General features: G+C 46.5%; 1 protein-coding gene across 4 annotated transcripts in view; it reads right to left on the reverse strand.

Moving 5' to 3' along the window:
- Positions 1-24,977, reverse strand: part of UBN2 (ubinuclein 2) — a 645,107-nt gene that overhangs the window by 375,414 nt on the left and 244,716 nt on the right. For all 4 annotated transcript variants that reach the window (XM_085601178.1, XM_085601176.1, XM_085601177.1 and 1 more), the window contains one exon: positions 20,883-21,357. In XM_085601178.1, coding sequence (XP_085457304.1) covers positions 20,883-21,357 — 475 coding nt within the window. The remainder of the gene's footprint in view (positions 1-20,882; positions 21,358-24,977) is intronic.

Genomic DNA, 24,977 nt, shown 5'->3' on the forward strand with positions numbered 1-24,977 from the left:
CTTACTCTATTTGTGGAAGTGTGGGCGAGCAGCAAGGCTTTATCAGATGGTTGTGCTGAGCATTTGTTGTACACAATCAGCAAATGATGTCACACTCTCATTGACTGAACTCAGACCAATTTTGTTTGTAAAAATATTATTACGTTATTTTATTTTTAGAATCAAGCCAAGCCTGGCACAGGTAAGTGCTATAAATGCTTTGCAAAATCTTATGCAATGTTTTACAATTGAATGCAGGTTCAAATGCAATTGATGGAAACACATGTAAGTTTAAATGTGGAAATCACTTTTCAGATTACTTTTGAAGTTACTTTTTCTACTCAGTGTAATATGCCTAGATATCATACTGGTACATTTCCTAGGAAAATGTGAGTAAAATCAGTTCTGGACAGTTGTAGGTTTTCATACAAATTAACTGCTCACAGAACATTTTTCAAGGGAAAACCGTCAATGTATTCCTATGGAGAGAAATGAAGTTATCGATTAACAGGTAAGTACTCGGTCTTTGGAAATGAGTTTCTGGGGTTAAAACAATGGTTTCCCCAGGGTCAAGGATGCACTCTCAAAGCACCCTCTGCAGCACTAGGACAACCAGGTGCAGAGTGCTAAGGCCCAATGTTATCCAATGGGGAATAGGGGGTATCCAGTTGGTGGCTGCTCACGAGCAGGCCACAAGGTTGTGGGAGTAAAGCTCCTGGGGTTTAGCTTAGGGCAAAGGGGGGGTCAGAGTTAGCACCCAAAGTACACCCGCAGCGGCACAGGGGCGGCTGGGTGCAGGGTGCTGTTTTGGCATCGGGAGCCCTGTTGATTTGAATGGGGATTCTCCGGTTTCAATAAAGACTGCAGGCTTGTGGACGAAGATCTTCTGGAGGTGACCACCAGTTGTAGAGATAAGTTAGATGCCTGGGGATGCTGGGACACTGTTGGTTGGGCCACCCAAGGAGGTGGGACTTCGGGTGCAGGGGAGTCTTTAGGCGTTGGGGTTTCTTATCAGCTCCAGTCGCAGTCGGGGGGGGGGGGGCTTTAGGGGGTTCCTCCAGAAAGAGGCTACAGGCTTCACTGGGAGATTCGATGCAGGTCAGATCACCAGAGCTCAGGTCAGGATTGCCGGGGAGACCTCCTCGTGGTGTTGGGCCACTCGAACTAGGGCCGTGGGCGTCTGGTGCAGACTCGCAGATTTGGCAGGAGCCAGAATCCGTGGGTGAGCAAATATGGTGATCACGGGAGACAGTCTTCTGTGGAAAGTAGGGCTGGTCCTCTGGGTTCTTGAGGTTCCTGGCTGAAGGACAAACCAAGATTTTGCTTCTGCAGGCTCGAGGTGGGGACAGGCCAGTAGGAATAGGGCCAAGTCAGTGGGCGCCGTCCTCTTAGCTTTGACCCAACTTATTTTCTTCTTGGTCGTTTCTTGTCTGAGGCGGCAAGGTTCAGGGGTGTCCTTAAATACTAGATTTAGGGGCGTTACAGGTAAGTAAAGGTTGAGACCAATGGGTCCCTTCCTTGAGGTGAGTACACCCCCTATTATGCCACCCTCCACTGGGAGGGGGGCATATGCCTCACTGGTTGGCTGGGTACCCCCATCTGCAAGATGGCGGGGACTGAGTTGTACCTCGCCTCCCTCACCGGATTGATGGGGTTAGCAAAAGGTGGGCACACCTCCCTTCCTCACTTTGTTTTCCCGCTGATTATCCCCCGCCCAAAGTGGAGGTCAGAACCGGTGGGGGCCAGTTGACGGAGGCAGCAAAAGGCCTTGGGAAGCCCAAAAAGGCAGCAAGCCTTTAAAGCTTCCCCTCTGCGGACCCTGCCCACCCTGGGGGAGGAGGCTTGGCACCTCGTCCCAGGATGTGTATTGTTTCACCCCCACCCGAGTGCAGCGCTCTCAAACCAGGAGTACAGAAACACGTCTGGTGGCGGCAGCTGGTGAGCAGTCACTCATCCTGGAGACTAGTGTTAGAGATGTCCCCTGAAAAACGACCCAAGATGCCCTCTGTGCGCAGTTTTCATTAAATCCCACACTGCCATCAGTGTGGGTTTAATGTGCTGAGAAGTTGGATAACAAACTTCCCATTTTTCAGTAAAGCCATTATGGTGTTGTGGAGTTTGAATGACAAACTCCAAGCACCATATTTTCTTAATTGCATTACTGCACTTACAATGTCTAAGAATTAGCTTAGAAACGGTAGGGGTACAGTGCTCATGCACCTGTACCCTCACCACTGGTATAGGGCACTCAGCTAGAGGGTTGGCTGATCTATGCCAGAGCAGTGGGTTATAGGCATGGCACACAGGGATCTGTGCCATGTCGACCCTTCACTTTGTTCTGCACCAAAACACGCAGCATGCAAAGGCAGTGTGTGTGTAGAGGTACAGGGCCTCCAAGGGTGGCACAATAAGTGCTGCAGCCCGTAGAAGCCTTCCCTGGCCACAGTGCCCTTGGTACCTGTGGTACCATTTACAAGAGGCCACAGTGCCAACTGGGTTTTGTTTTCAATTATGTTTCAGGGAAAGAACATAGGCCTTGGGTACCAGTTTGGCAGGAGCCCAGGGCACACTGGGTCAAAGTACATCAGCAGTTAAACAAAAAGTGGGGGCAACCATACAAAAAGAGGGCACTTTCTTACAGAGACTCATAAGGGAGTAAAGGCTCCAATCCGGTCTCACCTTGGTAAAGAACATCCACCAAAGGGTCTGTGGAGAATTTCACTGAGGAAAGCTGGCACCCCAAGACTAGCTGCCCTCCGCAACTCCAAAGCACAAGCAGACCTCTCCTCTGTTGCTGCACCAGGTGGAGAAAGTAAACCAGTCTGGAAAGGACTTTAGTCCATTAGCCTCGCCCAGTTCAGTCAGCCACTTTTTCTCCAAAGGAGGCTCGACAGTACTGCCCAAAGGGTTTTGACACCCTATATTCCCTTCTTCTGACAAACTGTGCATTCCCATGGGAAAAGCAGTAACAGGTTGAATTGGGCCAGATGGAGAGCTGCCCAAAGCAGATGGCTCCATCGGTGCCGCTGTTGTGTCTTATCGACGTAGGAATGAGTAATGGGATCAGCATCGATCAGTGCCGCAGATATTGTCTGACCAGACGCCGAAGGTGTGAACCCCAACGGGCTGTGCACCGGTGCCTCCTAAAATCCGGTAAAGGATTCAGAAGGTCCACCAGGCACCAAGAGTGAACCCACTGGCGAGGGTGTAGTCAGGGCACCTTCCACCTTCTTGGGGTCAGAAAGCGCACCAGAGAGTGGCCGAGGCCCAAAAACCTTATGCAGGGAAAAGCAATATACTCTCATTTGGGCTAGAGTCGCCCTGGTTCCAGGATATTTAGGAAGGCATAGAGTGGACTCCTGTGAATGCTCCACAACCGAAGGTTGGGAGACAGACTTACATGCGGCCAGTTTGCGCTTCGGAGTCTACCTCTGCGGCTCCTCACCTGAATGGCTCTTAGACTGGTCTCTGGACTTCAGCAAGGACTGACGACGCCACGGTGCCTCAGAAAATAGCATCGCAATAAGTTTTATATGACGGACTCTCAACACCTTCGGCCGAAGACGCTCACAGGAACCGCACTCCTCTGAGACAAGGCACCACAAACATGTGGTATGAGGATTTATGATCGACATCTGTCTGTCACAAGATCCACAGGGTTTAAACCCTGAAGACATCGCAAAAAGAACACTGTTCCCTCGACAAAACGTTGAGATGGGCCGAACAGCCATTTAACTGCTTTGGATCAGCATTGCAAGCGTGGAAAAGAAGGAACTGACGTTGGCGAGGCTGTTTCTATATGTGGCTCCACATTTTGAGCATGGAAAATAATAATGGAAGAAACAGACATCGGCGAGGGAGTTATGTGGACTCTGTTGAAGTCACATTGGTGGATAACGTAGATACTGAGTCTCGCAATGCCCTCTTCTAATACGCGGACGTGCCATGGGGAAAAAAGTCTGGATCCAGTCTTACGTCTGATGAAGATTCTACAGTAAGTAATCTGCCGCTAGATGTCTACATCAGCATCACTATATATATATATATATATATATATATATATATATATATATATATATATATATATATTCACCAAACAGCCCCAAGGAGAGCGCTCTATTCCATAGTGGGTGCTGGTCTCGAGGACGAGTCAGTCCTCGCAATTCATTTTTCAACAAAGTTCCTTTGAAAAAGGAAACCACCGCACTTCAAAAGAACTTTGGTGAATAAATAAATTATATATATATATATATATATATATATATATATATATAAAACTTTTTTTTTCCACTGATAAAACCATAGGTTTCAGACATGTTGTAGTTAGGAATTAGCATTTAAAAAACCTTAGACATTCACTGAAAAAAACCATAGGTTTCTGGGCTATTATAGTTAGCTGGATATTTCACTCGTACAAAACCACTGAAATTCCTCCGTTACAGTTAGTTCTGCTAACTATAACTCGTGCGTCCGCAATCCACTGCTGATGATTTCACATATTACATCATTCATGACATGGTCAGTGACATCACTGATGACATCATCCAGTGAATGTGGTTTGGTTCGTTATTTAAATATCTATTATATATATAGCAATCTGCATTGAAGAATGAGTGGCTATATAAATATCTGGATGGAGGATTTAGTAGCAGTGTGATTGACTGTTTACTTGACTAATTTATAGTGTCTCACTAAATATATTGGATAGTGGCTGTGTGAATATCTATCACTTTGTCAGCTGTTGTGTAAACTGCTGCACCAGTTGGTTACTAGCTACGTGAAAGTCTATATTAGTTATTGATTAGTTAACTGAGTCTTTGTATGGGAGAGGGAATGTGTGTGTGGTTCGGTGGGGGGTGTGTGACTGCCCAAAGATGTGTGAATAGTTGATTCAGTAGGTATAGGAGGTTAAGACTGCATGTTATAACTGTTGTTTGGGTGAGTGAATATCTTTATGGGTGTGGTGATGAGCAAATATATCTCTCAAAGGTACATGTCCAACAACCTAGAAAAATAAAAGGCAGTGTATGTGACAGTTTTATATAAATAAGTATACATAAGACTCAGTGATTGTATGAGTGACTGTATGGATAACTGTATACTTGTAATAGTAACTCATACTAGTGTGTTATAAAATCACTATCTATATGAACAAATGAAGTGGTGTTTGTATAAGTGTGTAGCTGACTAAATGCAAGTATTGTTTGGATAAGTGAGTAGGATGACTGCATAAGTGAATATGATGTGTGCTGGTGTGTAATGTCGATATAGGCGTATAAGTAAATTTGATAGTGTTCTATTGATCATTGACAGCATGTAGGAGTGAATCTATAGGTAAGTGATTAGATGTGTGTGTAGATCTAGGAATCACTGAGTGGGTTTTTAGCAACTTGTATTGGTGTGTCAATGGATTCAAATATGGTACTCTGTATAGTAAAGTGAGTGATGAAAGGTTATACTAGTGTATGATGAGGTGTATCTGATTGTCAGGTGGATGATTTCATCAGTGATGTCATTTGAGATGTCATCAGTGATGTCACTGAACATGTCATGAATGATGTAATATGTGACATCAGCAGTGGATTGCGGGCATGCGAGATTTTGTACGAGTGAAATGTCCAGCTAACTACAACAGCCCTGCAACCTATGGTTGTTTCAGTAAATTTCTACAATTTTTTAAATGCAACTTTTTAAATGTAGTAATAGTTATATGTATTTTTTATACAGATTTTCTACAGATTTGTAAATGTTTATTTTTACATATTTTATTTTTTAAATTACATTATATATTTTTAATATGAATGGAAATAAAAATGTTTTTTAAAATATTGAAACTTAAATTTTGTTTTTTGTCAGGGTCACTGGATGAGTACTTGGGTACTGACTGAATGATTAGAGAACTGCAAGGAGAGTGCCTGGGTGAATTTATAAGTGGTTGGGTTTTGGTGCAGATTTTTCAATTTTTTCAGATGGGTACTGGTAGTAACTGACTGACTAACCAGTCCTACAGCCAGTGCTATGCTAAAAGACACTTAGAATACAGTTAAAACACCTACATACACTGGGGAACACTATGCGTTGGGGTACCCCTGTGATTAGAATGACCTCCTCTGTAAGCCCCTAGTACATAATAGGGCAGGGGGATTAAAACTACCTCTTAAAACACGCCACAGGGCGTGTTTGCACACTGGTGAAGGGAGGGGGGGCTAAGCTGACGTGTGCAAACACGCCCTGTGGCCATTTTAATTTGGGGGATAAAGTCCCCTTGAATCCTGAGTGTCGCTTGGGTCCAACTAGCCTACCAGGTATCTCCAGTTAGCGCCACAGAGCTGCGTTGCAGAGAGGTGTAAAAAGTGGCACGGCCTGGACCACCTCTCTGCAACGCAGCGCAGTGGCGCTTACTGGAAGCACCTGGTGGACTAGTTGGCTCCCAGGGTCCCTCAGGATTGAAAGGGAATTATTTCCCCATCTTAAAACACGCCACAGGGCATGTTTGCACACGTCAACTCAGGCCCCATCCCCTCCCTTCACCACTGTGTAAACGCGCCCTGTGGCCGTTTTAATCAGGAAGATTAAGTCCCTTTGAATCCTGAGGGTCCGAGTAGCCCACTAGGTACCTCCAGCAAGCACCACAGAGCTGCATTGCCGAGAGGTGTAAAAAAAAAGGGCATGGCCTGGACCACCTCTGTGCAACGCAGCGGCGCTTACTGGAAGCACCTAGTAGACTAGTTGGCCCCCAGGGTCCCTCAGGATTGAAGGGGAATTATTTCCCCATCATAAAACCCACCACATCACGTCACCTCAGGCCCCATCCCCTCCCTACTGTGTAAACGTGCCCTGTGGCCGTTTTAAGTTGGGACCCCCAGTATTCAAGGGGAATTTGTTCCCCATCTGTAAACGCGCCAGGGGCGCATTTGCAGAGTGCTGAAAGGAGGTGGCGTGGCCTCCAGCGCCTGGCCCCCATTTTTTTTTTTTTAAACAATTTGGAAGGGGGCCGCGTGGCCCCCCTCCAGAGGCCATAATCGGCCCCGGGGACCCCATCCCCCTGGGGCATGGCCATTTTTTATTTTTATATTGATTTGGATGAGAAGCTGCCTTTCCCCCCTCCTCAGGCACTTTATGGCCCCGGGGACCCCATCCCCCGGGGCCGGCCTTTCTTTTTTATTTTGGGGAAGAGGGCTGTGTTGCCCCCCTCCCGGGCCACTTGCAGCCCAATCCCCCGGGAATGGCCCTCTGCGTTGGGGGCCGTGGGGGGGGTCCCCAATCCCCCCACAGCCCCGCCGGCTCCCCGTGTCCCTCGGGAGCAGGCATTGCTTTTCCACACGGGGAGCTGCTAAGATGCAGCTCCCCGTGTGGAAAAGCAATTTGGTTTGCATTTTGAAAGCGAGCAGATTTCCCTGCTCTCTTTTAAAATCCAAACCAAGTTTGCTATGGCAGGGCGGGAGCCTTGCGGCTCCCGCCCTGCCATAGCAAGCTACAGTGTCTCGGCGGTGGGCACCACGGGACACTGCAGGAGCCAGCCCTGGGGGGTGGCGGTCCCCAGGGCCATCACAGGCTCCAGAAGGGGGGGCCGCGCGGCCCCTCTCCCACTTAATACAAAGCCCCGGGGGAGGTGGTCTCCAGGGCTTGGGGGTCCCTAACGGACCCCCTATTATAAATATTTAGTGCACCGGGGAGGTGGCGGTCCCCGGGACGTGTGGGGGGCTTAAGCCCCCCCCCCACACAGGTAGTTTTTTAATTTTAAAACAAGCCCCGGGGGGGGGTGGCGGTCCCCAGGGCTGCGGAGGGTGGCCATGAGACCCCCCGCAAATATGTAAATAAAGCCCCGGGGGTGGCAGTCTCCAGGGCTGGGGGGGCCCCCTGGGCCCCCCATTACATTAAACACATAGCCCCCGGGACTTGGCCCCCCGGGGAGCTAATTACCGACAAGCACGGGAGTCTGCCCTTCGTTTTTTTTTTCCTGCAGCGGGATGTGCAGATCCCGCGATTTAAAAAAATATATAAATTTGTTTTGGGCCTTGGGGGACTTTGTGGGACCCCCTGAGCAGGCCTAGGGGGTCAGGGTGTTTCTACCCTGCCCCCTTTTTGCGTTTTGCGTGTTTGTTTCACTGCTTTCTTGTGCCTCGGTTCTACCTAGGCACAAGATGGCTCCCAACACTTCCTGGTTTGAAGTGTTAACAGCCAATTAGCATAAAGCTCTTGCTCGGGAGGATCCGCGGCCCTAGATATATATATGTTTTTACTTTTTAATTTGAATTGGATTTACACCATTTAACAAAAAGGCACGACTCTGAACCAAGGGCTACCTCTTTGCCAAATTTGGTGTAGTTCCGTTCAGCAGTTCGGGCTGTAGCTGCAGCTAAAGTTTTCTATGGGAAATTGCATGGGGAAAACACGTTTTGGGACTCCCTTTTTTCTCGGACCCCGCTTGACGAATCACAGTGAAACTTTCAGGATAGGAGCGGACCGTAGCGCCCCACAAGTTTTTAACATTTCTCGAAGATTCGTCAAACGGCGCCAAAGTTATTGGGAATAGAATGTTGCGGATTTCCTATCGAAAATAGGTCCTAACTATAACTACCTACTGGCGACCGCCAGTAGGAGATATAGATATATATATAGCATTTTCTTTATTCTCTTTTGTAACTCAAAAGGGCTGTTGTATGACCATGCTAGCTGTACTGGCTGGGCGCAGGAGGGATGTGGGTGAGGGTAGTTCTATACAAGTCCACAATTCCCAATAGGGCCCTTGGGCTGCTTTGGCCATGATAAGTGCCTTAAATCATCTATAATAAGGGCTGGATATTACTGCTGGACATGGATCCAATGCCCCAGCAGGTAGATGGGAGGTTGGCATGGCCAGAATGGAGATGTAGCCATATTTAGTTAGTAGATAACAGGTATGAAACTAGGGAAGCCTTAGAAATACTAATTAACTAATAGAGATAACTGCACAGGGACAACAAACAGATGTTACATAAACTGGGTGACATACTTCTGTGGTGGAAGTTTGGCAGTGTTCTTTTTTCCTTCTTTGAGTTGTGTTATGGTTTGTTTATTTTGGCTCATGTTCAGTGTAAGGAAAGGCCTCTTTTTATATGGTCACCTACAAATTTTTTGCCTGATGCTGCTGGTCTGGCCTGCTAATCAGACCTCACTGCCAGTGCCCAGACCCTAAAGTGCATGTTGAATTGACTGTACCCAATTGGAAAAGCCTAACTTACCTATAAGTCCCTAGCATATGGGACCCTGCTACCCAGGGCATGTAAGTTAGAGGGGTAAACAGGGCTTGCAGCACAGGTTGTGCCAATCGTGATGTGCCCCCCCCCCCTCCCAAGTAAAATGAGCACCCCCCCCCCCCCCCCCCAATATGCCGCTGCAGACTGGCAGAACAGTTGTGCACTGCTAGCTCGACTTTGCCACTGAAAGCAATAGCAAAGCTACTACTTTCCCTGTACATCTGTGTAAGTCACCACTCTGGCAGGCTTACTGAGTACTACACAGGGTGCACCATATGTCAATGGCAGGACATGTAGTTCACAGGTCCTGAAAAAAAAGCTGCAAAGAGACTGTTTTTACTGTGAAAAGTCTTGGTCTCCCAATTGGAGACTACAGATTACACACTGATCCCTCAGCTGCGCGAACTCCTGAACTATGCGACCAAAGTGGGAACTCCCAAGGTATCAAGCAACTAGTTACATTGAAGTCCGTCTTGTATTGCAAGTCAAAATTAAATTTTTGCAGTATGCAGCTTCTACAAAGCGGACACCTTGCTACCTTTGAAACTCCTGTGCCTTACCGGGCACACATGGAGCCTGTTCAACGAGACAGCATATCTCTCCAGGAGAGCAGAAAGCGAAAGACTCATGAAGGAGAGCAATGATGGATTGCAGACCACACAAGTGTTACCTCCCTCCTGCAGGAAGCCACTTGGGTGTTATCCCCAAAAGGCAGGCTTTAAAGGAGATGCCGCCTTTGAATTTCAGATGTATCACACTAGGGAGGAGGACTGCCCCACTGTTTAGACCAAAAAGCTGGTACGGGGAAATGAGAGGGGATACCAGTTACCAAACAGGTTTTCCTAGGGGCATGTGGAGCTGAGGTAGTCACACCCCAGGGGTGAGCTAGGGAGGGCTGAAAATCGAAAGAGGAGTCTTGCCATCTTAAGAATAGGCAGAATTGTGTATCCTGGATTTTAGTACTGCAACTTTTGGAAAATTAATGTCATTGCGTTTCTTAAAAATGTTTTTAATTTTCGGAAATCTATGATAATGTGACCTGTAAATATGTACTTTGGTGGCCCAGAAACTATTTTTAACTATTTATTTTAATGTGCTTTTATGGTTATTGTTTATTATAATCGAATAAAGATAATTTGAATTGTATATCCTGGTATAGCCAGAAGCGAAACTCCCAGGAAGGGGTCATTAGGTGGGAAGGAACCTTGTAAGCCATTGGGTACTAACCGCATCCTCCCTGGAGGGCAATTTCCAAGCATAAAAGGGGCACCACTTCCACCTAGACCTCAAATCTCTACCGACTGGAAGAAGGATTGAAGGACGATCACCCAACTGCACCGAGGTGCAAGCAAAGAGAGACTGCACCTTAAAAGACTACACCTGCTGCTTGCGAATGGAGAGACTGTGCCTGCAATGTCCTGCTCAAGGAGAAGAGGTCTTCAGAGCCCAGCAAAGCCAAGAGACTCCAAGGGCAGGCCAACTGGCCTCCTGTTCGCAACAGAGGGACACAATAGCTGAAGAAGCCTACTGGGGCAAGTTGGTAGCCTAAGGTCTCTAAGCCGCTACTACAACATCTGTGCAGCACCAAAGATCAAGACCAGACACAAAGAGTTGCACCAGAGTTTGCAGAGTCCAGGAGCATTATCAGACAGTTGCTGGGACCCTCAGCAGGCTGACCGAGACATGGGGCGATTGGACTTAGTCTAAACCCAGGAGAACCTTAGGGACCGTCAACACTGCAACCATGACCCCCCCCCCCCCCCCTCCCTATCTTTGTGGACCAAGGAATCCCTGCAGGAAGACCACTGTTGACGATGTGCATCCACAGCATCCTTCATCCCTTGAATCATGACCACTCCATTGGAATCCATCGAAAAGCATTTAAAGCGTCTGGAACTGCTTGCGGACTGCTTCTTCTGTGGTAACTGTTTCTAAGGACCTTGCTGGTCCCCTTGTTTGATTAGCTCCCTACTGAAGCTGGCCACCTCAAGTACTTCTAACCTGACCGCATTGACACGTAGAAACTTCTTGAAAGAAAACTTGGCTAAGTGTCAAATTTGTTGATTTTGTCAAGGCTTGGTCGCAGTGGAGTGAAAATGCTTTGATTTATTATTTCTTGTAAAATTCATATCTCTAGAACCCTCAGGTGGATCTTTTTCTTTGTGGTGTCTAAATTCTCATAAAAATACAGTCTATTAGCAATATCCAAAGTTCTCAAACTACACAGGGGCACGCAACAGGGCTGCTCACTCTCACCGATGCTTTTCAGTTTGGCACGTGAGCCGTTGGCCTCCTGGGTACGGTGGGATCCTCTGGCGAGAGGTATCTATGTAGGAGGGGGATGGGAAGAGCGTATCTCCCTTTATGTGGACGATTTTCTGCTGTATGCCCAAAGACCTCGACAAACATTCCATAGACTCATCCATATATTGAAGACTTTTGATACGTACTCGGGATATTGCATAAACTGGGACAAATCCTTGGTGTTCTACCTGGTGGGTGAGCTCCCGACCCAGACGTCAGTGTGAAAGGAGCTAGTCCAAAAGGAGTTGTTTAAATATTTGGGCATATGGATTACAAAGTCAAAGGAGGAGTTTATGCAGTTAAACATACGCACAGCTGGACAGGTTGAGGGGCGATGTGGCCCACTGGTGGAGATTGCCTGTCTCCCTTATTGGCAGACCAGTGCCATTCAAAAAGATGGCCCTCCCTCGCCTACTATACGTAATACAGAACACTTTCCTTCAGATTCTGGAGGCCCTCTTTTGGGCAGTATGTATGTATGTGTATATGTATGTGTATATGTATGTGTATATGTATGTGTATATGTATGTGTATGTGTGTATGTGTATATGTATGTGTATGTGTGTATGTGTGTGTGTATGTGTGTATGTGTGTGTGTATGTGTGTGTGTGTGTATGTGTGTGTATGTGTGTGTGTATATGTGTGTGTATATGTGTGTGTATATGTGTGTGTATATGTGTGTGTATATGTGTGTGTATATGTGTGTGTATATGTGTGTGTATATGTGTGTGTATATGTGTGTGTATATGTGTGTGTATATGTGTGTGTGGTGTGGTGTGGTGTGGTGTGGTGTGTGTGTTATATAGGGGGGGTGGGGCTGGCTGCCGCGGATATCAGGAAATACTACTGGGCCTCTCAGCTCATCAATATCAATGGTAGGGTCTTCTCGAAGCTCGAGGAGCCGGTATATCGGGTCGACCGACTAGCAATGGACAAAGGTAGTTACCTGGCTGAGCTTTACAGGAAGAAGGGTAAAATGTCCTTCCCGATTCATAAACAGACGGTGGTCATGTCATGGCGGAAAGCAACCAAAATGATCGGGTGGGAGGCTAAACTCACAGAGCAGGCCCCACTGTGGGAGGGAGATTATCTGGGTGATGTGAAGCGCCTGGAGAGCTTCAATAGATGGCGCCTTATAGGTATAGACCTTCTGAGAGATGTCTAGAAGAGAAACAAAATTATTGAATTTTGCAACCTACGGGCGCAATTCCAGATGGGGGAGGAAGAGCGTTTTAGATATCGGCAACTACGACACGCACTTCATGGTCACCTGAAGGAAGGGGATCCGTTACCGGAATATACACCACTCGAGGACAGATTTCTTCTGGATCCCATGATAGACAGGGCTTTATCCTTCACATACAGAAAGCTAGGAAATCACTCACCAGACTGCATGGGTCCCTTAAGGGAGGCCTGGGAGTCCGATGTGGGTCTACTTGAGGATGACGACTGGACTGAAGACCTACAGAGCCCCAGAGAAAAATCTGTTAGGGCTCGATTCAGGCTAATTCAGCTCCGTATTTTGCATTGATCCTATGCTTCGAGGATGGTGCAGTATCATATTGGAAATTGTGTGTCTGAGGAGTGTGCAAGGGGTTGTGGTGAAAAGAGATTATTCTTTCACGTATTGTGGTCCTGCCCCAAGATTCAAACATACTGGAAGGGACTGACCCGGGTGATGACAACGTTGGTGGGTGCCCAGGTAAAAGAAGAAGCGAGATGGCATATCCTGGGAGTGACGGGCAAGATTGCCTGGCCAAAATGGGCCAAGACCTGGCTTGCTTTGGCAGGAGGAGTGGCTAAAAGACACATTGGCTGGACATGGGGTGCAGGGGAGGCCCAGTCAGGGGAGTCATGGAAGAAAGATTTGGACTGGTGCCACCGGGCGGAGCAATCAATATATCAGAGCAGGGGCTGCCTACGCAAATGGGAATAGTTATTGAGGGCTTGGGCGAAATATAGGAGAGAATGGACAGTGCTATGAGGGGAGGCTCGAGGTTATCAAGAGATTACACAACCTAGTTGTACAGTGGATTGTTTTGGTTGTAAAGGCAGGAAATCTAATATGTAGAACTTATTGTATACATTGAACAGGTCAATCCACCAAACATGCACATCGTATTGTATTTATTTGAAGCATATGTTTACTGTTCAATAAAAAGAATTTTAAAGAAATACAGTCTATTTTTATAAATTGGTGTTGAATGTTTTGAGTGTTGTGTCAATTTCTTCAATTGTTTTGCTGCTGTTTAAATGCTTTAAATTCCTCTGGGTAATCCTTGCTGCTCACAGCTACCCAGGGTAGAGCTGAGGGTTTGACAGACAAAACCTACAGGACCTTAAGGGTTTGTAAGTTTATTACATTGTGAGGTTGTACATTGACAACATACAATACCACCATTTCCTCACATTTAGGAAGGAATTTAGGATGGGTCCTCATCACTAACTAGCCTGCTACTATGAAAAATTGTGTAAGTCTCATGGGAACAAGGGGCGTGTATCTTGTTAACTACGAGCAGAAGTTAAGGCGACCAAGAAGGAAGCCTTCAGGATAGGTGTTGGATAGAGACCTTATGAATGGGTTCGAAGGGAGGACCCATAAGGTAAGAAAGGATAATATTTAACTCCAATGGAAGAGAAGGTCATCCCCCGCCAGGGATGGTGCATCCGCTGAGACCTCCCTCAAATGGTCTGCCACCCCATTAATAAAGAGGGAGAACAGGGTCGGAGCCATCACACATCCCTGGCGGACCCCCCTCTGGACAGGAATTCGATCAGTCAATTGAGCTTCGGATCCCCATCTAATTCTTGCGTATGTACCATCATGCAACCTTTTAATAAACTCCAAGAGATATCGTGGTAGCCCCATTTCATGTAAGACCTGCCACAATTTAACCCGAGGAACAAGGTCGAATGCCGTTTTGAGGTCAATAAAGGCCAAGTATAAAGATCCCCCACCAATCAGAACGGTCTTCCAATAAATGGCTACGAATCTGAACACTTGGTCGATGGTACCTACTTTCTTCCTAAAGCCAGCTTGTAGGTGAGTTAAGATGTTTCCCTCTTCCAGCCAAGTCCCCAAGCGTGAGTTAAGGACCCTGCCAACCACCTTTTGGATGACATCAATTAGACTTATCGGTCTATAGTTGGCAGGGTCCTCTCTCGCCCCCTTCTTATAGATAGTGACCACCTCAGCACCCTTCCAGGAGTCTGGGACTGTGTGGCCACACAACAAGAGGTTCATCATGTTAAAGATAAGATTTGCCCATACTAGGGGGTTATGAAGGATCAGATCTCCTGGGAGGCCATCCGGGCCTGCTGCCTTCCCAGGTGCTATTTGTTCTGTAGGCACAATGGTGCAGCCTTTACAGAAGCCGGTATCAAAAGAAGTTCCAGAGCTTGTTCTAAGGACCTGGATCATAGGAAGAAATGGTCGATCTGCAGATCTTTTATGAAGTGTCTCACACATTACCAACGTCAATGTTGTTATAGTCAGTAAATCAATATTAAATTTGTTAGGCACCCCTAATATGTACCTTCTGGAAGGTGCTGATGCCATCCACTTGAGATATTATCCCTGGAGGAGAATCTGCTAAAATTGGCGAATACAGTCCTGAAGGTGATGTGGTATCTTGAGACAGTGAGTATCTCGACCTGGATGTAAATTATCTTCTTGAATGTGAATGTCTGAGATCTTGGTACGATGATGGTGGGATCTCGATCTTGACATGGACCTAGACCTATGGCCGAGATCTAGGATGCATTGGTGTAGGTGCCACTCGAACAGGAGATGGTGGTGGGCGAGAAGGAGTGGCTAGCAATATTGGCAGTTGAAGTACCACTGGAATCACTGGTCGAGGAGGAGAAGATTAAAGTAGGAGGAGTGGATTCCGTTGGAGACTGAGGAGACGTTAGCGAATCCGTAATGGTCACTGGAGAAGTCAAATACTTTTATTTGTTAAAATCGTAAAATGGTGGTGTGAGAAGGTGGCCTGGTATATGCTGCTCACTAATTCTAGTGATCACCTTGTACCATGCCAAACAACCCTTAATGGTGGTGGTTGAAGTCAACCTTGATAGACCAGCTATCCTAGTGGTAGCGTGGACAGAGCAGTCTGCAGGCTAAACTCTTGAGGACATGTGAAGCCAGCTGTTTTACCATATGTAACCTCCTTGAATACCAAATGAAAGGACACCACACAGATATATATTCAAAATATATATGTATTTATTTACTAAAAGTATCCCCTATACTCTTTATGAGCACAGAAGCACATTTGTTAAAACAAGGCAGTGTTTAAATATACAAAAGTTGCACAATTATGGATGGGCCAGGTGGCCAGCTAAACCATATACTAAAATAGTGGTATAAGAACCACGAATAGAAAGGAAGGAAGGCCTAGGGCCTTGGGAATCGCTGGGACAACAAGGAGCTAACTGTAGTTAGTGACCAGGAGGCCCACAGGATGCGTGTACAGTGTGAAAAGTTACACGCGTGCACCTATTGATTTCAATGGGTGCGTAAAAGTCACAAAGTTAAAGGAAAAGGAGCCTTCCGGATGGACTAGAACCTAACAACTTGAAACCTAGACACTAGAGATGTTTCTCTACCCAGGAGCACCGGAGTGCCAGCGTTACCTCACCCACAGGAAGCGGGTGCATAGGGGTAAAAGTGCGTCGGTTTCGTCGTGCAGGTCTATGGAGCCTGAGGATGAAGATGCTGCCGGCGGCCAGGCAGGAAGAGTTCCGGTGGATCCAAGGATGGATCTGAAGAGAAGACTACCTGTAAGCAGAGGGGACAATGTTCAAAGTCACTAGCCAGTGACCAGCGTGGAACCAGGGAGGAACCAGGCAATGTCGGGTGCCAACAGGTGAAGAAAGGAAGCTGGTCTCTGCAGCCACGTGGAAGTGAAGATGTCGACGACGTCCAGGAGTCACTCACGAGCTGTCCCACGAAGGCTCTAGCTGATGGCGATGTCGGCTTCTCGATTGGAGCTAACAGGCCTTGGCTAATGTAAGCCACGCAGGAGTCGATGAAAGCTTGGTGCTCTAACCAGCAAGGTCAGAGGAGCTGCTCCTTTTCACAGGAGCAAGGGCCAGTCTGGAGCAACCAGACCAGCGGTGTTGTTCGTAGATTGTCGCCAAGATGGCCACTAGCCAACGGGCCAGTAAGCGGGATGACGCGTCGAGTGGCAAAAAGCAAAAGGGCCCCACGCAGATCTCGTGGATGCTGGAGGGCTGGTCTTTGGTGCAAATGCTGCTCGGTGTTGGGGCTTCTCAGGGCCCAAAGCACAGTGTTGAGGATGCCTCGGGTGCTGCACAGTGTTGAGGATGCCTCGGGTGCTGCGCAGTCAGCTTGTCGTGGACGTTTCAAGAAGGCCGGTCCCACGTCTCTCGGTGCCTCCACGGGTCTCTTCTTTGCAGGGACTGTGGATCTGGCTCAGAGATGTCTGGGAGTCTGGGTCTTGTCGGACTCTGGGCTCTGTCTCCAGCGGGAGGCGGCGGCAAAGCAGTCGTTAAGTTGCTGGATGGTGCCTGTATTCACAGGGTGGTCACTCCTTGGCTACAAGGGAGATTCTCTTCAGTCTTCTGTGCAGCAGAACGTCGAAGTCCAGTAGTTCTTCTTGTTAAAGTCGAGTTTCAGGATGATCTGAAGTCTTGGGACACAGCTCCTACTCTTATTCCAAATCTAGGGGCCGGATTACCTGCTAGGTCCCTCCTCTGGGTGGGACCAGGAAGGGTGGTGGTTACACCCCCTTTCCTTTGTCCAGTTTCGCGCCAGGACTGGGGCTGGAGAGCCCCAGCTCTGGTTTGAACTGGCATATGCACAGGGACACCTTGTGTGCCCAGGCATGTCTCAATCTATTCAGCCCTCCCTAACCCACTACACAAAATCCTGTCTGGGGTGGTGCAAGCACCTCCCCTGACAGGAAACCCTTTGTCCACACCTCCCAAGCTGGAAGGACTCCCAGCAGCAGGAGGGCAGAATTGTGTCTGTGGTGGCAGCATCCAGTTTGTGATGCTGAGGCTGTCTAACTTTACCCGGGATTCAGGTTGGGTACATGTTGTGTCCCTCTAGAAGGGTGGAATGCTACCCCCGTCGCCAGAACTGGCGAGGGGGTAGTATTCCAAATCGTATGACACCTTACTCAACATGTTTTGATAAAGCCAAACCAAAGTTAGCATTTGACCGCGAGGTACATAATGCACTTAAGAGTATATGGTATGGCAATATCATGAAACAGCTAAAGGACGTTGTTCCGAAAGCTGCAGACAGGCTCAGCTCATGCCAGAGCACCATCTCACATGAAACCAAGCACTCTGCCTCCAGGATTGTTAAGGCCTGCCATAGGAGTGACTGATAGGTTACCATGTGTCCATATATGTTAGATCTAGATATACTATATCTAAGTAAGAGGTGATTACACCAACTTACCCCAGCTGAGTGATCAGCCAGTTGTGTCAAATAGTGAGGCCAGGCCAGGGGTGGCACAATACATGCTGCAGCCCCTGGTAGGCCTTGGATACACCTATGCCCTGGGTACCTTAGGTACACTGTTGCAGGGTCCAATAAGGTGAACCAGTTCCAATTGGTAATGCACCTAGTGTGCATTGGCATTAATTTAGGGAGAGAGCAGCCGGGCTGTGGGTCTGATTAGCAGGCCCACAGCCACACTAAGTCATAAAACCAGTGAAGCAAAAGCAAAAATTTGGGGTGACCATAGGATAGCAGACCCTACTCTCCTACAGGTGGAACTTACCACCATGTGATAAACATCAACGTATTGAATCAGCGTAAAACAGCATAAAACATGCCCCCGTGTCCTGGGCAACTTTGCACAGATAATACATAAGTAAACACAGGAAGAGCGTATTTAAATGCACAAAGGTAAAAAGAAACAGGGGTAGCACTTTTCATAAAGCAATGACCCTCTCATTAAAGATTGGGGCCAACAAATGACTGTTATGACAGGGGGTGCTGCACACGTAAGGGCTTACATTTGATCAGATGTAACTGTGCCCTCTTGTCTCAAATAAAATGCTTACAGTGTCTTAGAATAAACGAGATGGGGAGGAGCGTGGCTGTAAAAAGAATGAAAGAGGATCTGGGTCCTGCTGCAAGGTGTCCATATGTCCCAGTTCCTCTTTTGCTGCTACCTTTTTCTCAAGCTCTTGAGCAGCAAATGTCAGGAATTTTATCGTTTTACAGGAAAGTTGTATCGAAGACCCACTGAGGTATTTTATCACAGCCGTTCTGCTGGTCCTGACTTGTGTTTCTCTTAGGAATGGCCTCATTGGGACTCCTTAAACAGCAGATTCATTAATTTAGTTTAGCACACAATGTGCAGACATGGATTAACACCACATCTGTTCCTGCTCATGCATCATAGCTCCTACGGCATCTGCCGGTTACTCGCTCAAAACTGCAAGTCTACGACCATACAGACTTCTGGACCAGAGACAACATTGCCCAAATCCATTAGCAGCATGGCATGGGGAGATGCAAAAGCAGGGAAAGCCGAGGAGGCGGCCAAGCGCTATGAAGAGATTTGCCACCTTCGCAAACTCCCAATTTCTCAAGAAGACGACGCTCTTCCCACCCAATTCCTACAGCTTACATGAAACAATGACCTTCTCACATGAGCATTACCTGACCTGACAAGGCTCTTAACGTCGCACCCGTACACCTCTATGTGACTATCCCTCTCAACACTAACTATCCTCCCCTCCTTCACTTTAATTGCATGCTCTTCCACTCCAACCCCCCAGCCACACTTGCAGAACAGATTTAACAATCAGTCACCTTGCAGCATAGTCTTCTCCACGATCAGTACCCATCTATAGACACCCTGGTACTGCCCCAACTTGCTGGCTAGCCTGCCACCAAATCTTTCCCTTCGTTCCACTGTTCAGAGAATCAGCCCCTGTTGAGCAGGCCATTTTACTACTTTCGCATCCCTATCTCCACCATCTGATGAGACTAAGTATAATTTTCCTGCCTTCAGACTTTAGTCTGACACCAATTAATTATTTTCATTGCAATGTATTGAAATGTCATTCATTGCCCTGCAACCCCCCAAGCTTGGGCAATTCCTGCTGTACCCATTTGTTTTGATAAAACTTAATCACATTTTTGTTTTTAAGTGATAGACAAACATTTTGAGAGAAAAAAGAAAGCCTGTTCCAGGATCCCGTCAGCAAAAGTCACAAAAAAGAACTGACTAAACTGCCACCCGCGGGCATGATGTAACACTGGAGGTCAAAGTGCCCTTAAAAGCGCAGTGTCCCATTCTCATTGTTTTCAATGATACAGCCTACACAGCTACATTGCCATACATTTCCCTTTCTCTTACTTCAAAAACAAGTAAAATGTTTGTGAAGGATGATTTTAAAAAGGTCAGCAAGTTTTTCTAGTGACTTTTGAAGACTTAAGCCTTTTTTATTCAAAATTCTTAGGTTATTCAATATAGCCTGTGACTTTGAAAGACCTGCTCCGGGATCTCCGCACGTAGACAGGACTATTCAGTGATTAAGATTTTCAGAAAGAACTAGGAGATACTGGTGGAATGCTGTTCCATAAGGAGCAGTGCTAGTTTTGCTGGGAGCAGCTTATTTGGCTACATTACTCTTATTCTCGCATTGTTATTTGGAAAAGGATTGTGACTTTCCCAGTCATTAACCCCTTCCATGCTGCGCAGATTCCGCCGCTGTGCTGACGGAATCTTGCGCGGGCGTGGTCATGACGGAACGGTTCCGTCATGAGCACAGCTCAACCGTGGCTCATGACGGAACCGTTCCGTCATGAGCACCGAAGGGGTTAATTAAATAGCTACTTTTTGTACCTTGTCTTTAAATTAATGAAAATTGGCCAATATAGCTTGCAGTGGGATGTAAAAGGTTTGGCGTTTTTGTATGAAACATTGCCTTTTCAAAAACGAAAAGTGCAATGTCTCTTATAAGAAAGTCCCCAAGGACCCAACAAGCGAATGGGACGATTCAGTGGTTAGGGCTAAATGAAGATTCTCTGTGAGAGAATATAAACAATTAAGTTAAAGAAACTTCTATATTGAACTGCTCAATAGCAGAATAAAGCAGAGCACATCAAGAAAGAAGACGTTCGTGCTGCAAAACTCAAAAATCTCAGTCTGCTGTAACAACCAAAGATTCACCCATCCTTTAGCTCTAACCTCCTCCTCAGTTTCCTTCCCAAAATCGTGCTTGTTAAAAGGCGAATGTGGCAACTGTATGGAAATATAAAAAGGTGCTACTACGAAAACCGTGCAACTATAAAAGAAAAAGCCCTTAAAGAAGGCATGCTTTTAACCTTTTGTATTCTTAAAACCTCAGGTTGTCACTTACCACTCTGAGATCCTCAACCCGCTTCTCAAGCTGTGGGGGAAGTCCCTCCGGAAGGTCAGGAATTTGCTTAGGAGACACATGGCACAGGTTGTCAGGGCCCAGGATGCCATTCTCTACACCAGCATCAGAAAGTGGGCTGTCATTAGAGGCAGCATCAAGGAGTTGGTCGAAATCAAGGTCTCCCAACATCTCGAGGGCATTCTCTGCCTCTTGCAGTAGCTCCCTTTCACTGGTACTACCAAAAATAGATAGCACTGGGTCAGACCCCAGACTCAAGTCGCAGAAGTCGTTCCTGGCAGAAGGGGTTTTGGGTGTATTGTTAACAAGAGTCAACACTGGTGGGTCCTGGATAGGCTCCTTCTTCAGGGCATCTTTTTCCATTTCAAACTTCCGAATCATCGCAGCTAGGGCTAGAGAGTCTTTGTAATGTTTTTTCTTTTTCTTCTCAGGCTTGTGGGAGTTCAAGCTCATGACACTGCAAGAAAGACTTCAATTAAACAGTATTAGGCTTAAGAGGGAGAATAAGCAACATTTCATTTAACAAATTCATTTGGACAATCAAGAGAATTGTAAATTGGCACAGGCCACAATCTTTTAGGAAAGAAAACATAGTCCCTTATGGGCTGGGAATGCAAGTTTGATGTACAGGTGCAAGTAGCAGAACTCACTGGAGAGATCACATTTTGGTGCAATGTAGGGACACCGTACCCATTCAAGTTTTGGCCTTCCTCCAGACATAACATGTGAAGAGGACTGAGGTGGCACAGTCGACAATGACCTACTATTAGCCTTTGGAAGGCTGGAGTGTTAGACCAACTATGTCCACAAAGTAAGTTAACAGGCGAGCAATAATCACTCTGATCAAAGTACACAGAGCCTATACAAAAGCATCTTTTTATTCTCTTACCCAGTGTGAGGTCAGATTATAACAGAAAAGAGAAAAAATATTTGCAATCCTAGAATACGAATCCCCATCAAATTCAGCAACACTACTAACGACAATTATTTTAGCTAATGCTCATTTTATCATTGTGTGGTTCCCACATAGAAGTGTTCGGTATCAGACTGTATTTTATTGAGTTTTAAAGAATATCTTAAGGATCCTATGGTGGAAAAGGAAGTGTAACCTGCAACCCTAGTACTCCATAGTATTATACTGCAAACCCAAAGAAATAGGTAAAGAGACTAAGTTTATAATATAACATGTCAAACCTGTCAGCCACAGGGTGGTCTTCCCCCAACCTTGTTGGTTTTAGGACTCTATGCACTTTACCACTGCTAGCCAGTGCTAAAATGCTTGTGATCTCTCCTTCAAACACAGCAAAATTGGCTTACACCTGATCATTATATTTAAGTTAATCAGTCCCGCGTACCCAGGGTCTTTAAAATAAATGCTACTAGTAGGCGTGCAGCACTTATTGTGCAACCCACTTAAGAAGCCCACTTAAAACAGGTCTGCCACTGCAGCCTGAATGCAGTTTTAAACAGACAATTCACTTGGCAACATAAACCCCTTGCGATGCCTTAAACTTCCCTTTTATTGCATACAAGTCATCCCCAAGGTAGGGCGAAAGTAGCCCATACAGTAGGGTGTGTTGTAATTAAAAGGTGGGGCGTGTACTTTTAAGTTTTTTTATGTCCTGGTAGTCAACTCCTAAATTTGCTTTTCACTACTGTGAGGTCTACCTTTCCTATAGCATAGCACTGGGTTTCCTTATTACATTTAATAAGTGCTAACTTTTGATTGGGGACAGGTCAACATTTCGCGCTTGGAGTCTGAGAAATTGTCATTAAAAAGTCTGTTTAACGGTAAAGTCGCATTTCAAGTAACAATTTTGAAAATGCCACTTTCAGAAAGTTGCAAAAGGAACAATTGATGGACGGAATGCTGGACAATGCAAACATTCACCCCCAGTCACAGGATCTGGGTTTAATTCATCATTCTTTTGCTCACCACACCACCCCAGTTTGAACCAAGTTATATGCAAATCAGTCCTGACCATGTTCCTTGTGGGAACAGTCCAGCCCGAACTGCCAAGCCAGGTCCTCCCTGGACCGGAAACAAGCATCCTGGGACCGGTTTCAGGGCATCACCCTTCATCACACAGGCTAGCTTGAATCCAGTAGTGTAGTGAGCACGGGACCCATGCCTGGGCACACCCATTCAACTTAGGGCGACTTATACAAAATAAACATTTGATGGAGGGAATGATGGACAATACAAACATTCACCCCCCCAGTCTCAAGGATCTGGGTTTAATCCATGATTCTTTTTCTCACCGCACCAGTTTGGACCAAGCCATATGCAAATCAGAAAGTTTGCATTATCCTGCCCCAAGTATTTAGTACCTGCAGCCTGTTCCTGGGTCACATGACTAGGTATAGTTGGCAGCAAGACTTTTATTCATCCCAGACAGCCACACAATAGAGAAATTAGGTTGCCTGGATGGGCCATCAACAGGCAGGACTAACGGGGAGTGGAGCTGGGCAGAACCCCCTTCAGAATTGAATGGACAGTGTTCTGCCTTTACGCAAAGGACTCGTCACCCCTTCATTGTTCATGCAGACACCCAGGAGAATCAGGAAACTTCAAGTACTTCAAAGGGAATTCTCTAAAAACTTCTACTTCAAAGAAAGCACCAGGTACAAAATTAGGACCCTCAGGCCCACTCTTCAGTTCACTTTCTGGACCTGCGGAAGGACTCTCAGGGGACTACCTGCTGCTGTGTACCCCACAACATACTTTGGCTGCATGTAGAAGGACAGCTTTGCTGCCTGGAGCCTGCCTTGAACCCTCAGAAGCCTGCTCGTCTGCTTGAGTCCTGTTCCACTGTTTGACGCAGGACTACCAGTGCGACTCCAAGGATAGTTGACAGGTGTCCTGATCAGAGCCTCAGGTACATAAAAGGCTACAACCATCTTGAACAGCACCTGGGCCCAGGCACAGTGAGGCCTAACCCCCCAAGTGGTGCCCTCACAATCCTGGACCCTTGGTGGTGGTGCTGAAGGTGCCAAGATAGTCAAAACTTGGGACTGAAACATTTTTGGTTGAAAACTACTTTTAGACCAGAGGGAAGACCGGGACCAACCTTCTCATCTATCCACCCGAGGTAGATCGCCGGTTGGCCTGACTTAGCGGCAGCTCCTGCTACTTTCTTCTCCGTAGCAAAAGGAATAAATGATGGACGGAATGTTGAACAATGCAAACATTCACCCCTAGTCACACAGATCTGGGTTTAATCCATTGTTCTTTTGCTCACCGTGCCACCCCAGTTAAGACCCAGCCATATGCAAATCAGTCTTGACTCTGTTCCTCATTTGAACAGTCTAGCCAAATCGCCAAGCCAGGTTCTCCCTGGACCAGAAACAAGCATCCTGGGACCGCTTTCAGGACATCTCCCCTCATCAACCAGGCTTGCTTGAATTCAGTGGCACAGAGAGCACGGACCCACATCTGGGCATACCCTTTCTAGAAAAGCAAAAAGAACAAATGATGTAAGGTATGCTGAACAATGCAAACATTCACCCCCCAGTCAGAAGGATAGGAGTTTAATCCACTGAAACCGTCCCAGGATGCTCGTTTCTGGTACAGGGAGGACCCCCAGGGAGGGTCCACAATTCCTCCTCAGGGGATCCACGACTGCATAGAAAATTAAATATTAAAAGATAAATATAGTATATATAAATAAAGAAGCAAATTGTAAAAATGTGAATGTACATTTTGAAAAGTTGTGTGACGATTTGAGACTGGATCCTAAAAAAATAAGTAGGTATCCTCATTTTGATTCATGGTAGTACTGAGAGAACATCAAACAGAATATAGTATGGACTATTTTGGGCCTCAAATTAATTTAGGAAAGCTTTACTTTTCCTTAAACTTATTTTTTTTAAACATGTTTCTGACTTAAATACAATATTACAACATCTGGCTATTTTGATTGAGGTTTGTTTCTACATTTTTGGGTACTGTTTTGAGGCTTAAATCATTTAAAAAAATTAGGCCGAGGTCCCTGCCCGGCAGCATTGACTCAGTGAGGGTGGTTCCTAGATATCACTAATGATTCAGACAGGATACACGGGTTCCAGCAATGATTA

The sequence above is a fragment of the Triturus cristatus genome, chromosome 4_2 (assembly GCF_964204655.1).
Source record: "Triturus cristatus chromosome 4_2, aTriCri1.1, whole genome shotgun sequence".
NCBI lineage: Eukaryota > Metazoa > Chordata > Amphibia > Caudata > Salamandridae > Triturus > Triturus cristatus.